Source organism: Bombina bombina, chromosome 2 (assembly GCF_027579735.1).
Source record: "Bombina bombina isolate aBomBom1 chromosome 2, aBomBom1.pri, whole genome shotgun sequence".
In the NCBI taxonomy this organism is placed as follows: Eukaryota; Metazoa; Chordata; class Amphibia; order Anura; family Bombinatoridae; genus Bombina; species Bombina bombina.
In genome coordinates, this window is record NC_069500.1 from 253,566,462 (window position 1) to 253,581,297 (window position 14,836).

Sequence of the window (14,836 nt, forward strand, 5' to 3'; positions counted from 1 at the left end):
GACATTCATGATTCAGAAAGAGCATACAATTTTAAACAACTTTCCAATTTACTTGTATTTAATTTGCTTCCTTCTGTAATCCTTTGCTGAAATGTTTATCTAGGAAAGCTCAGGAGCAGCAAAGAGCCTAGGTTCTAAGTCTAACATTGCAGAAAAAATAAACCATTATCAAAAGAAAATTATACCTAATCCCTATGAAAATAAAAAAGCCCCCCAAAATAAAAACACCCCCTAATCTAAACTACCAATAGTCCTTAAAAGGGCCTTTTGTAGGGCATTACCCTAAGTTAAACAGTTATTTTACCTCTAAAAAATCCTAAGGCCCCCCACCCACCAAACCCCCCAAAATAAAATTAAAAGGGCATTCAGCTCTTTTTCAAGCCCAAAAAACCCCTAATCTAAAAAAAAAAAAAATACCCCAAAAATTAAAATAAAAAAAACCTAAGCCCGAAATAAATACTCACTGTTCCTGAAGTCCAGCGGAGAAGGTCTTCTTCCAGACGGCTCCATCATCTTCTATATTCATCCGTAGCGAAGGCAGCGTGGAGCAGAGGTGCGGAGTGGTCTTCCTGATGCCTGGATCCTCAGCGGCGGACAACAACGGCGACGGTCCTCTGAGTGGGTCTTCAGTGTTACCTTGCATTCCTATTGGCTGAAATTTTTAAATCAGCCAATAGGATGAGAGCTACTGGAACCTTATTGGCTGTTCAAATCAGTCAATAAGATTTCAGTAGCTTTCATCCTATTGGCTGATTTAAATTTTTTAGCCAATAGGAATGCAAGGTACCCCAATAAATATGGGGTACCTTGCCTTCAATCTTCAGTGTACGGCTGACGATCGCATGAAGAGGAGTGTCCGCTGCCGCTGAGGACCGCCTCCAAGGACCGTCGCCATTGAGGACCGCCACTGAGGATCCAAGCATCGGGAACACAGCTCTGCTCCGCCTTTGCTCCGGATGAAGATAGAAGATAATGGATCATTCTGGAAGAAGACCTTCTCCACCGGACTTCAGGAACAGTGAGTACTTATTTGGGGCTTAGGTTTAGGCTTTTTTATTTTAATTTTTGGGTTGTTGTTTTTTTCTTTTTTTCTTTTTTAGATTGTGGGGGGGTTGTGTGTGTTTTTTTTTTTATAAATATTTTTTTATTGAGGTTGTGCAAAAACATATACAAGTATAAATGATGCAATTCAATTTATACATATGAAGATAAAATTCACATTGTAAGGGAATACTGTACCAGATACTGGAACCTCTTTTTTCGTTTTTACATAAACTGAACACATATGAGCATGTTGCGTTGGATATGAAAGCTAAGATTTAACTTGTAGAAATAATGCTAACCATTCCTGCTAGGCTAGAGGTATATAAAGAGAGAGCAATTTTATATTGTACTGCAGGTTGTTCATATTAGGAAAAGAGTAGGGTGCAGTATTAGTTAGACAGACCGCATATTTAACCTTAATAGGGTAGGAAGAATATTATGTTATGTGGGGGGGAGGTGGTAGCTTAAGCATGCTAGGAATCAAATATTTAGCCTCAGGAGCAGGAAAGGAAAAGAGAAGAACAAACTAGGTACATATTGCACCAGGGCGGTATATGGCGCTTGGAGGTGCCAGGGTCAGTGCTCTCGAAATGAACATGCAGTTTATAGCTTATTCATGATATAACACATGGTAAAGCCTTACTTTGTGGGATGAGAGCAGGACCAGCCTGCATTCAATACATGTCAGAGGTTTTACGATTAAGCTATGAGTCATGGTGTATTCATGGCAATTAGTCTTCCAAATCTGGGGGGCCCCTTGTAAGGGGGGAAGAGGAGCAGGACATTGAAATACGGTAGGTAGGATAGGTTAATGCTCATGGTACTGGGATATCCGGTGCTTAAAAGAAAAGCTATATATACCCTTTATACTGGAGTATTGTAATAACAGAATGCTTGAGCAAGTGAAGGCTGCGGAAGTTAGAGCTGTACCTATAAATTATGAAGCATGTTTGACTATGTAGGGCTACTTCTAAGACAAATAAGGGCCTAATGACCCGAGTTAGGTGGTATCCATGGGACAATTATTTATAAGACTACGACAAAGTATATGCTTCACAGGGGTAGAAGTAATCATATGCAATTTGGTGTAACCACACGAGCCAAAGAAGACTAGCAAATAATATACATAAACACATGTTAAAACTTTCAGTAGATGTTCAACATAGTGGGACAGCCATAAGCTACTAGAATAGGTTGTTGGTAGAAACATTGGTATCAACAGTAATGCTAAAATATTCAACTAAGAGAAAAACTAGGTAGGGAAACTCGGCACTAACTTTAAATACATTTAATATGGGTGCATAACGATTCCAGGTCAGCCAATACCTCTATGGCTGAGCTCACCTAAAATGGCACAGTGAGACTTAACTTCCACTGTAGCTGTCAATATTTCAGTGTCCCAGTGTGTCCCTCTGAACTGCTTTTCTAAGGTCTCAACTCCAATGTAACCAGTTTTTATCATAAAGCAGCTGGGTGATTAATCTGGCTATGTCCCATGATAGTCATATTGGCTTCACTATGAGGGTTCCCAGCTAAAATCTAAACGGCACCATCTCGGCCGCTGACGGCACGGCAAGAACAGTTTTAAGTGAGTAAATAATAGGGAACACGATAGCAAGCGTACCACTTCATTGATATGTAAGCAGACATGTAGTAAATTGGTCTATAAATGCATGACTTAAGCCTTTCATTTCCAAATAAGAGACACCCAACTATGTTAAGAAGTAGCCTCCCATTCATTATAAAAAATAATAAATAAGAAATATATCTGTCTGTGATATGGTATGTCGTTCCTAGGTCATAAGTACTGTAAGGACTTGGTCGCCAGATCCCTACTTAATCTAAATTGTGCTTCAGTATGTATAGTATTACTGAATGGCCTCCCTGGGTAACAATTGTACTTCCCAATTTAACTAAAGGAAAAACATAAATCATACTCCACTCATAAGTAAAATGTATATATAGACATAGGGGAGGAAGCATATGCAGCCTGAGAGATAGACACAATAGTAGATATACATAACAATTGGTTAATAACGTTATAATTCAATAACTGTCAGGTCTAGTAAATTATTTACAATGTCTCTCCGAGGTCGGCAAGCCAGCCTAACATCCAGTATAGATAGGTTAGGTCACCAAGAGGTAATAGGAACAATATACTAATACATGTAGATCTACTGACTCTAGTTATGCCCACACCGAAGACACTGAATATCAATAGACAAATTCCCCAGTTCAGTTGGGACCTCCGTGTGGCATGTGGGTCAGTCCCAAGGCAAATATCATTATTAACCCACGCCAAGTCTGCAAACCTGACGGATACCTTCTGAGGGGTAATAGCTCCAATAAAATGGCTGCCTGTTCCCTCCGTAGGTTTCAATATAGCCATCTGTTGCCAAGAACCCCCATAGACAATCGGACTTCAGTTTATATGCAGCCGTAGCACCTGCACCATCGGGAGCTGGGAGCGTACCACCTACTTCGTCAGCACCGGTCAGATCAACAGCTGACATCTTGTCTAGTGCAGCGCTCGCCCTGCTCTCGTGATGGCGAAACAGGCTCCTCTGCCACGTGGATGTCAAGAGAGGGATCTCTGTTTTGCCAGGTCAAAAAGAGCCTCAACGTTCTCCTCCGGTTCCGGAGCTCTCACTGGGGCAGTAATCAGATCACAGGTTGGTGAGGAGTTTATTGCAGCGCGGTATTCTTGGGCCATCTGATTACAGCAGGGTAGAGTATGTATGCCGGTTAGTCCTGTTACATCCGGAGTGGTGCTGCAGACAGCAATCTCTAATGGCTGGTCACAGGTAGCAGGCTGTGCTCCTGAGATAAGTTGCAGTGCATGGAGGATATTGTACAGATCTTTCAGTATGCTTTGGTGGTATTCGTGCATGAGGTGTTTCAGTTTTTGTTCCCATCTGTTCACGCTCTCCATGTTTGCAGCGTGGGGTAAGCCGATCTACTTCGGTAATCAATCAGTGTCAATCGTATCAGGGTAGTTGGTTTCCTTTGTGTAGATAAGGTGTAGAATTGGCCAGTTATTGTTAGGATCTAGCTCCTTGCTTTCAGTAAGACAATAGCAAGGAAGCCTCCGCAGCATATATGCAGGCCAAAGATACTGGCTACCTTGTGGTAATGTAGGAGAGCGAGATTAGAGCCGTAGTTTTGTCTATTTCTTCAAAACTTTATAGTGACACTCCATAGGTATAGTTCTGCCTGGGTGATGGGTGTTTCTGAAGAAAATTGCAGTCATATCATATATATATAAAAGATCCAAAATTGAGAAATATATGCAGGAACTCTTGCTATGCACGTCCTATCACCCCAACGGTTGGCTCCGCCCCCCGGGGGGTTGTATTTTTTAAAGATAGACTGCCCTCTGGGCAGGCTTATCGCCTGGTCATTAATAAATGTTTTTATTTCCTTTTTAATATTAGGCTTGTGGTCAACATTTTCACCCACAGATGTCATGATCTAGGACCATCCCTAGCTAATACAGGCAACTAAACAGGGCTGAACTGGGAATAAGAAGCAGCCCTGTAAACTTTGGAGCCTTATTTTTCGTTGAGTCAATAGAATGCACACACCATTTTTCTGAAAAGATATTTCTGGGATACTCCTTCCCCCAATATTTTTTCAGAATTATATTAGTTTCTATTAAAAAAAAAAAATCCAGATTGTTGTTATATAGACACCTTCAACCCAATTGCATCCATTAATCACCCCTTTAAATTGTAGCTTTCCAGCCCCAGCTGCTGCAGCCCATCTGGAAATCTCCCGGTATCCTAGTAGGCCAATCTGGCTTTGCCATTAAACTAAAAAGTATTCAGTTGTGCATATGAGAGAGCAGAAACTTAACATACTGACATTGTATTTATTTTGCATAAGAAAAATGTTAAAGGGACACTGAACCCACATGTTTTCCTTTGTGATTCAGATAGAGCATTACATTTTAAGCAACTTTCTATTTACTCCTATTATCAAATTTTCTTCATTCTCTTGGTATCTTAATTCAAAATGCAAGAATGTAAGTTTAGATGCCGGCCCATATTTGGTGAACAACCTGGGTTGTTCTTGCTGATTGGAGGATAAATTCATCCACCAATAAAAAAGTGCTATCCACTTCTTTCTTCATTCTTTTCAAATAAAGATAGCAAGAGAACAAAGAAAATATGATAATAGGAGTGAATTAGAAAGTTGCTTAAAATTGCATGCTCTATCTGAATCACAAAAGAAAAAAATTGGGTTCAGTGTCCCTTTAAAGGTGTTGCATTAAAACATGCAACTCTCTTAGATTTAACAAAGCAACAAAGAAATTACTTTAATCTTTTTTTTTTTTGTTTTTTTTTGTTTTTTTTATTTCATGAAAGAGTTTTGTCTTTATTGTTTAGGCTGGCTTTTTATTTGTATCATCATTATTATTATTATAGCCTAAACACATCTATATTTTGTTTGTTTGCTTCTAATTCTTTTGAAACTCCCTATGTTAAAAACTATCTTTTATGTAAACTACATTTGTAGACTTGGAAGCACAGATGGAAACGCATTCACTTGCCAGCAACAACTGTATATTACGTTGTTAGATAAAAACGGAATGCTTTCGGTATACCAACATGTTGTGTTCTGAAGATAAAGCGGCTTCAGACTGGTAATTTTCATAGCAACAACTGTCAGAAGCATAATTACTTTTTTATTAGAGTAATAAACTTTGAAGGGGATTGATTGTAAATGATTATAAACTTGCCACAAGTAAGTGTAGTAAACTTAAATCATTTGTGCAAGCAATATTGAGAGTCTTTAAATTTAGATTGTGTATTTGGTTTCATAGGAATAAAATATAAATATAGGCCAAAAACTAAATCACTCTTTCATGTTCCATCTCACTTACACTACATTTTATTTTGCCTGAGACATCAGTCACTGCTTGCTGCTAAAATAAATCCGAAAACACTCACTGAAGCTTATATGAAAACCTATTCTGTTGCCCCTGAATTAATGTCACATTAGCTACACCAACAACTCTGAAACTGAGGCTTAAAAAAGGTGGAACTGAGCAGTGCAAAGGGCATTTGTCTTTGTGACGCTTCATTTAGTCTCTGCTTGTGTTTGTGCTCTGCTGGTTACTTGATTGCTAAAAGAATGACATTTTTCCTATTTATTTTTTAGATAACAGATCATTTACTTACTGATTCTTATCCTACATGAGGAGGCCTTTTAAAATATAAAGATTATTTTGTATTGTGTTTACAGGCTATTTAAATTCATGCTCAATTTGTTCAACATTCTTTCTTTCGTAGATAATTTTTTTTAATTTAAATTTTAAGAATCCAAATTTAAACTGAAAAGTGCGAAAAGGGCATACTCTATATTGTGTTATAGAGTATCTTATTGCACTATTACTTGCCTATAACTGTAAAGGGGTTAAACACAGAGTTAAATTCGGCCTCAGCAACCCTGGGACCTAGCTGAAGACATCTGGTGAGCCAGTGACAAGAGTAATGTGTGTGTGTGTGTAGCCATTAATCACCTGCTAGCTTCCAGGATTGCATTGCTTGCTCCTGGGCCTACCTAGCTCTGCTTTTCAACAAAGGATACTAAGAGAAAATAATAATAATAATTTGAAATAGACATAAATTGAAAAGTCTATTAAAATTGCACTCTTTATCTGAATCGGTTTCATTTTGAATTTCATGTCCCTTTAAGAAACTTGGTTAGTGAATACAATTTAAGTAACAACCAGGTTATGCTGTTTCACATACTGGGTTGTGTTTTTTTTTTATTCAATAGTTGTTTTTTTTTTTTTTTTATTGTTTCAAAACAATACATCCGGAAAAAAATTTTTACATTCAACATTTGAAACACTGTATAATTGCAAATTCAATAATTATTAATCAATGGCTTATTTGTGAAAGACTGTTATACAGCATGAAAAGAAAATAGTATAGAAAAACATAAGATTCAAAGAGAATACAATCAATCTTTGGTTATTGATAAGCTGTCCGATAATAATGTCCCTTATTTGAGGGGCAGTGGGGGAAGGAGGGGGGGGAGGAAGGAGAGGAATAGGGAGGGCGGGAAAGGTAGAGTGCCAGAGGGATTTATAAGGAGTTCAGGAGTTTAGGGACATTTCTGGTCTATCCCTATTTTATGCTTTATGCTTCACTGTCCTCGTTTAGGTTATGGAGGCCTTGTTCCCAAATAAAAAACATGTCATTATACTGGGTTGTGTTTTATGTCCTGCCATGATATTGTGTTATGGTAATAATCACTTGAAGTAGAATACTTGACCATTTATCATAAAAATTACCAGATGCCAATTTTGGTGACATTTTGGTAACTGTGAGTAGAATGAGTTCTGATTAGCAGAAATTACAGATTTGTGATCAATTGGGTACTAATATGTCATCTGTGGCAATGGTTTTAGTGTTTAGTATCAGTCTCTATAATACAGAGGAAATGCACGTGTTATCTGAGGTTTTGTGATCTCTGGAGGATCTAGTGGCCTCCAGTTTTAGTCAGAAAATGTCATAGTAATAGAACCTAACTATTTCAGTGAAATCGGCCATCTGCACAAGAAGGAATTAGGAATTAAAATGACATTAGACCACTATAATAACCACAATTAACTATTTGCAGTCTCCAGCACCCCCTTAAAGAAATTTTTGTTTTCTAAATTCTGTGGTAAGGGACATTACTGCCAACTACACGTCATAACATAAAAATTGTATTTTTATAGATGAGTGTGCTACCTCATTTGCCATTTTGTTTTCTATTAAAGGGTTGAAGTTCTAATGTGTTTTGTGCATATCCATATTAATAGCTGCCACCCCTTGACTACAAAACCTTTCAACAGCATCTGAAATTATTTTTTTTTTATTATATACGACTCTTAAAAAATTATATTTCTTCTGTTATGTGTGATCAGTCCACGGGTCATCATTACTTCTGGGATATAACTCCTCCCCAACAGGAAATGCAAGAGGATTCACCCAGCAGAGCTGCATATAGCTCCTCCCCTCTACGTCAGTCCCAGTCATTCTCTTGCACCCAACGACTAGATAGGATGTGTGAGAGGACTATGGTGATTATACTTAGTTTTTATGACTTCAATCAAAAGTTTGTTATTTTACAATAGCACCGGAGCGTGTTATTACTTCTCTGGCAGAGTTTGAGGAAGAATCTGCCAGAGTTTTTTACTATGATTTTAACCGGAGTTGTTAAGATCATATTGCTGTTCTCGGCCATCTGAGGGAGGTAAAGGCTTCAGATCAGGGGACAGCGGGCAGATGAATCTGCATTGAGGTATGTAGCAGTTTTTATTTTCTGAATGGAATTGATGAGAAAATCCTGCCATACCGTTAAAATGACATGTATGTATACACTTCAGTATTCTGGGGATGGTATTTCACCGGAACTACTCTGTTAAAGGTCACTAATCCTTTTAATAACTATTTATCATGTTAAACGTTTTTGCTGGAATGTAGAATCGTTTACATTGCTGAGGTACTGTGTGAATAAATATTTGGGCATTATTTTCCACTTGGCAGCCTTTTTTGCTTTTATTTGTGACAGTTTCGTTTCTCTTCACTGCTGTGTGGGAGAGGGAGGGGCCGTTTTTGGCGCTCTTTGCTACGCATCAAAAAATTCCAGTCAGTTACTTTTGTATTTCCTGCATGATCCGGTTCATCTCTGACAGATCTCAGGGGTCTTCAAACTTCTTTGAAGGGAGGTAAATTCTCTCAGCAGAGCTGTGAGAATTCTTATAGTGACTGTGAATAAAAACGTTGCTTTGTATTTTTTATGTCAAATTTAATTATTGTTATTTTACTAATGGGAACAAACCTTTGCTAAAAGTTGTGTTGTTTTAAAGTTTGATGCTATAACTGTTTTTCAGTTCATTATTTCAACTGTCATTTAATCGTTTAGTACCTCTTTGAGGCACAGTACGTTTTTGCTAAAAAAGATTATAACCAAGTTGTAAGTTTTTTTGCTAGTGTGTTAAACATGTCTGACTCAGAGGAAGATATCTGTGTCATTTGTTCCAATGCCAAGGTGGAGCCCAATAGAAATTTATGTACTAACTGTATTGATGCTACTTTAAATAAAAGTCAATCTGTACAATGTGAACAAATTTCACCAAACAGCGAGGGGAGAGTTATGCCGACTAACTCGCCTCACGCGGCAGTACCTGCATCTCCCGCCCGGGAGGTGCGTGATATTATGGCGCCTAGTACATCTGGGCGGCCATTACAGATAACATTACAAGATATGGCTACTGTTATGACTGAAGTTTTGTCTAAATTACCAGAACTAAGAGGCAAGCGTGATCACTCTGGGGTGAGAACAGAGTGCGCTGACAATACTAGGGCCATGTCTGATACTGCGTCACAGCTCGCAGAGCATGAGGACGGAGAGCTTCATTCTGTGGGTGACGGTTCTGATCCAAACAGATTGGATTCAGATATTTCAAATTTTAAATTTAAATTGGAAAACCTCCGTGTATTACTAGGGGAGGTCTTAGCAGCTCTTAATGATTGTAACACCGTTGCAATACCAGAGAAACTGTGTAGGTTGGATAAATACTTTGCGGTACCGGCGAGTACTGACGTTTTTCCTATACCTAAGAGACTAACTGAAATTGTTACTAAGGAGTGGGATAGACCCGGGGTGCCGTTCTCACCCCCTCCAATATTTAGAAAGATGTTTCCAATAGACGCCACCACTCGGGACTTATGGCAAACGGTCCCTAAGGTGGAGGGAGCAGTTTCTACTTTAGCTAAGCGTACCACTATCCCGGTGGAGGATAGCTGTGCTTTTTCAGACCCAATGGATAAAAAATTGGAGGGTTACCTTAAGAAAATGTTTGTTCAACAAGGTTTTATATTGCAACCCCTTGCATGTATCGCGCCGATTACGGCTGCGGCAGCATTTTGGATTGAGTCTCTGGAAGAGAACCTTAGTTCATCTACGCTAGACGACATTACGGACAGGCTTAGAGTCCTTAAACTAGCTAATTCTTTCATTTCGGAGGCCGTAGTACATTTAACCAAACTTACGGCTAAGAACTCAGGATTCGCCATACAGGCACGTAGGGCGCTGTGGCTAAAATCCTGGTCAGCCGATGTTACTTCTAAGTCCAAATTACTTAATATACCTTTCAAGGGGCAGTCTTTATTTGGGCCCGGTTTGAAAGAAATTATCGCTGACATTACAGGAGGTAAGAGCCACGCCCTACCTCAAGACAAAGCCAAAGCTAAGGCTAGACAGTCTAATTTTCGTCCCTTTCGGAATTTCAAAACAGGAGCAGCATCAACCTCCACTGCACCAAAACAGGAGGGAGCTGTTGCTCGTTACAGGCAAGGCTGGAAGCCTAACCAGTCCTGGAACAAGAGCAAGCAGGTCAGGAAACCTGCTGCTGCCCCAAAGACAGCATGAATCGAGAGCCCCCGATCCGGGACCGGATCTAGTGGGGGGCAGACTTTCTCTCTTCGCCCAGGCCTGGGCAAGAGATGTTCAGGATCCCTGGGCACTAGAGATCATATCTCAGGGATACCTTCTAGACTTCAAATTATCTCCCCCAAGAGGGAGATTTCATCTGTCAAGGTTGTCAACAAACCAGATAAAGAAAGAGGCGTTTCTACGCTGTGTACAAGATCTATTATTAATGGGAGTGATCCATCCGGTTCCGCGGTCGGAACAAGGACAAGGGTTCTACTCAAACCTGTTTGTGGTTCCCAAAAAAGAGGGAACTTTCAGGCCAATCTTAGATTTAAAGATTCTAAACAAATTCCTAAGAGTTCCATCCTTCAAAATGGAAACTATTCGGACAATCTTACCCATGATCCAAAAGGGTCAGTACATGACCACAGTGGATTTAAAAGATGCTTACCTTCACATACCGATCCACAAAGATCATCACCGGTATCTAAGGTTTGCCTTCTTAGACAGGCACTACCAGTTTGTAGCTCTTCCATTCGGATTGGCTACGGCTCCAAGAATCTTCACAAAGGTTCTGGGTGCCCTTCTGGCGGTACTAAGACCGCGAGGGATTTCGGTAGCTCCGTACCTAGACGACATTCTAATACAAGCTTCAAGCTTTCAGACTGCCAAGTCTCATACAGAGTTAGTTCTGGCATTTCTAAGGTCGCATGGATGGAAAGTGAACGAAAAGAAGAGTTCTCTTTTTCCTCTCACAAGAGTTCCATTCTTGGGGACTCTTATAGATTCTGTAGAAATGAAGATTTACCTGACAGAAGACAGGTTAACAAAGCTTCAAAATGCATGCCGTGTCCTTCATTCCGTTCAACACCCGTCAGTAGCTCAATGCATGGAGGTGATCGGCTTAATGGTAGCGGCAATGGACATAGTACCTTTTGCACGCCTACACCTCAGACCGCTGCAATTGTGCATGCTAAGTCAGTGGAATGGGGATTACTCAGATTTGTCCCCCACTCTGAATCTGAATCAAGAGACCAGAAATTCTCTTCTATGGTGGCTTTATCGGCCACACCTGTCCAGGGGGATGCCATTCAGCAGGCCAGACTGGACAATTGTAACAACAGACGCCAGCCTACTAGGTTGGGGCGCTGTCTGGAATTCTCTGAAGGCTCAGGGACTATGGAATCAGGAGGAGAGTCTCCTTCCAATAAACATTCTGGAATTGAGAGCAGTTCTCAATGCCCTTCTGGCTTGGCCCCAATTAACAACTCGGGGGTTCATCAGGTTTCAGTCGGACAACATCACGACTGTAGCTTACATCAACCATCAGGGAGGGACAAGAAGCTCCCTAGCAATGATGGAAGTATCAAAGATAATTCGCTGGGCAGAGTCTCACTCTTGCCACCTGTCAGCAATCCACATCCCGGGAGTGGAGAACTGGGAGGCGGATTTCTTGAGTCGCCAGACTTTTCATCCGGGGGAGTGGGAACTTCATCCGGAGGTCTTTGCCCAAATACTTCGACGTTGGGGCAAACCAGAGATAGATCTCATGGCGTCTCGCCAGAACGCCAAACTTCCTCACTACGGGTCCAGATCCAGGGATCCGGGAGCGGTTCTGATAGATGCTTTGACAGCACCTTGGAACTTCGGGATGGCTTATGTGTTTCCACCCTTCCCGCTGCTTCCTCGTTTGATTGCCAAAATCAAACAGGAGAGAGCATCAGTGATTCTAATAGCGCCTGCATGGCCACGCAGGACTTGGTATGCAGATCTAGTGGACATGTCATCCTGTCCGCCTTGGTCTCTACCTCTAAGACAGGACCTTCTGATACAGGGTCCATTCAGACATCAAAATCTAACTTCTCTGAAGCTGACTGCTTGGAAATTGAACGCTTGATTTTATCAAAACGTGGTTTTTCTGAGTCGGTTATTGATACCCTGATACAGGCTAGGAAGCCTGTTACCAGAAGGATTTACCATAAAATATGGCGTAAATACCTATACTGGTGCGAATCCAAAGGTTACTCCTGGAGTAAGGTTAGGATCGCTAGGATATTGTCTTTTCTACAAGAAGGTTTAGAAAAGGGTTTATCAGCTAGTTCATTAAAGGGACAGATTTCAGCTCTGTCCATCTTGTTACACAGGCGTCTGTCAGAAAATCCAGACGTCCAGGCCTTTTGTCAGGCTTTAGCTAGGATCAAGCCTGTGTTTAAAGCTGTTGCTCCGCCATGGAGTTTAAACTTAGTTCTTAACGTTTTACAAGGTGTTCCGTTTGAACCCCTTCATTCCATTGATATAAAATTGTTATCTTGGAAAGTTCTGTTTTTAATGGCTATTTCCTCGGCTCGAAGAGTCTCTGAGTTATCAGCCTTACATTGTGATTCTCCTTATCTGATTTTTCACTCAGACAAGGTAGTTCTGCGTACTAAACCTGGGTTCTTACCTAAGGTAGTCACTAACAGGAATATCAATCAAGAGATTGTTGTTCCATCCTTGTGTCCAAATCCTTCTTCAAAGAAGGAACGTCTTCTACACAATCTGGATGTAGTTCGTGCCCTCAAGTTCTACTTGCAGGCAACTAAAGATTTTCGCCAAACTTCTTCCCTGTTTGTCGTTTATTCTGGACAGAGGAGAGGTCAAAAAGCTTCTGCTACCTCTCTCTCTTTTTGGCTTCGTAGCATAATACGTTTAGCCTATGAGACTGCTGGACAGCAGCCTCCTGAAAGAATTACAGCTCACTCCACTAGAGCTGTGGCTTCCACTTGGGCCTTTAAGAATGAGGCCTCTGTTGAACAGATTTGCAAGGCTGCAACTTGGTCTTCGCTTCATACTTTTTCCAAATTTTACAAATTTGACACTTTTGCTTCTTCGGAGGCTATTTTTGGGAGAGAGGTTCTTCTGGCAGTGGTTCCTTCTGTATAATGAGCCTGCCTATCCCTCCCGTCATCCGTGTACTTTTGCTTTGGTATTGGTATCCCAGAAGTAATGATGACCCGTGGACTGATCACACATAACAGAAGAAAACATAATTTATGCTTACCTGATAAATTCCTTTCTTCTGTTGTGTGATCAGTCCACGGCCCGCCCTGTTTTAAGGCAGGTAAATATTTTTTAAATTATACTCCAGTCACCACTTCACCCTTGGTTACTCCTTTCTCGTTGATTCTTGGTCGAATGACTGGGACTGACGTAGAGGGGAGGAGCTATATGCAGCTCTGCTGGGTGAATCCTCTTGCATTTCCTGTTGGGGAGGAGTTATATCCCAGAAGTAATGATGACCCGTGGACTGATCACACAACAGAAGAAAGGAATTTATCAGGTAAGCATAAATTATGTTTTTTTTGTTTATTTATGGTGAGCTTCATTAACAGAGCGATGTAAACCGACCTCAGTGAATAGTTTATCTCCCTTGATCTATTTTTAGGAATTAGGAAGAATAATCAACTTTCCTTGCTAAGCATAAAGTTAAATACTGTATATGAAAGTCTGATACTGTCATTTAGTTTGTTGGAACAATTTGTATTCCTGTGTTTGAAAAATGCATTGTAAACACGGTGACCCAAGGTTAGACAATATGAAACTTTCATGTTAAATTAAAGGGATAGAAAACCCCCAAAATTTTGTTTCATGATTTGGATAGAACATACAATTTTAAACAACTTTCCATTTTACTTCTATTATCAAATGTGCTTCATTCTCTTGTTATCCTTTGCTGAAGAAACAGCATTGCACTGCTTACAGGAAGCTAAAAATATCTATTTAGCTAATCACAAGAGACAAATGTGTGCAGGCACCAATCAGTAGATAGCTCCGACTAGTGTAGGATATGTTCATATTCATTTTAAACAAGGGATAATAAGACAACGAAGCACATTTAAAAATAGAAATTAATTTGTGTCTTTAAAATGGCATGCTCTAACTGAATCATGCAATTTTAATTTTGACTTTCCTATACCTTTTAAGTATAAATATTTTGTTCAAATATTTTTAATATTTTTTTTCCAGAAATTAAATCCCAATGCCAGTACACATTTGCTCTGATTTCTCAAGAAAATTTGGATTTGCTCTTAATATTTTTAAAAACATTTATAATTCATAGTGAGCTACTGATATTTTCAGCTTGATATAGCAGTTCAAAATGAATGGGATCTATGTAATGTGTGAGAATAATGAGTCTACAAGTTCTGTCCGTGATGACTATAAAGCTTTTTATAAGAACTGTGTGGTACTGGATACATCTCTTATACATAACTTTGTTTGACTTTTTTTTTTATATTTATTTTTAGATAAGCATAAAGACTGCACAGGGCTAACTGTAACGATAACTCCAGAAAGGTAAGAAAAGTCAAAATACAGA

At 39.8% G+C, this 14,836-nt stretch overlaps 1 protein-coding gene across 4 annotated transcripts in view; it reads left to right on the forward strand.

Moving 5' to 3' along the window:
* The window catches only part of PAM (peptidylglycine alpha-amidating monooxygenase), a 405,645-nt gene that overhangs the window by 177,531 nt on the left and 213,278 nt on the right, over window positions 1-14,836 (forward strand). For all 4 annotated transcript variants that reach the window (XM_053701521.1, XM_053701518.1, XM_053701520.1 and 1 more), the window contains exon 8: window positions 14,766-14,814. In XM_053701521.1, the coding sequence (XP_053557496.1) occupies window positions 14,766-14,814 (49 nt within the window). The remainder of the gene's footprint in view (window positions 1-14,765; window positions 14,815-14,836) is intronic.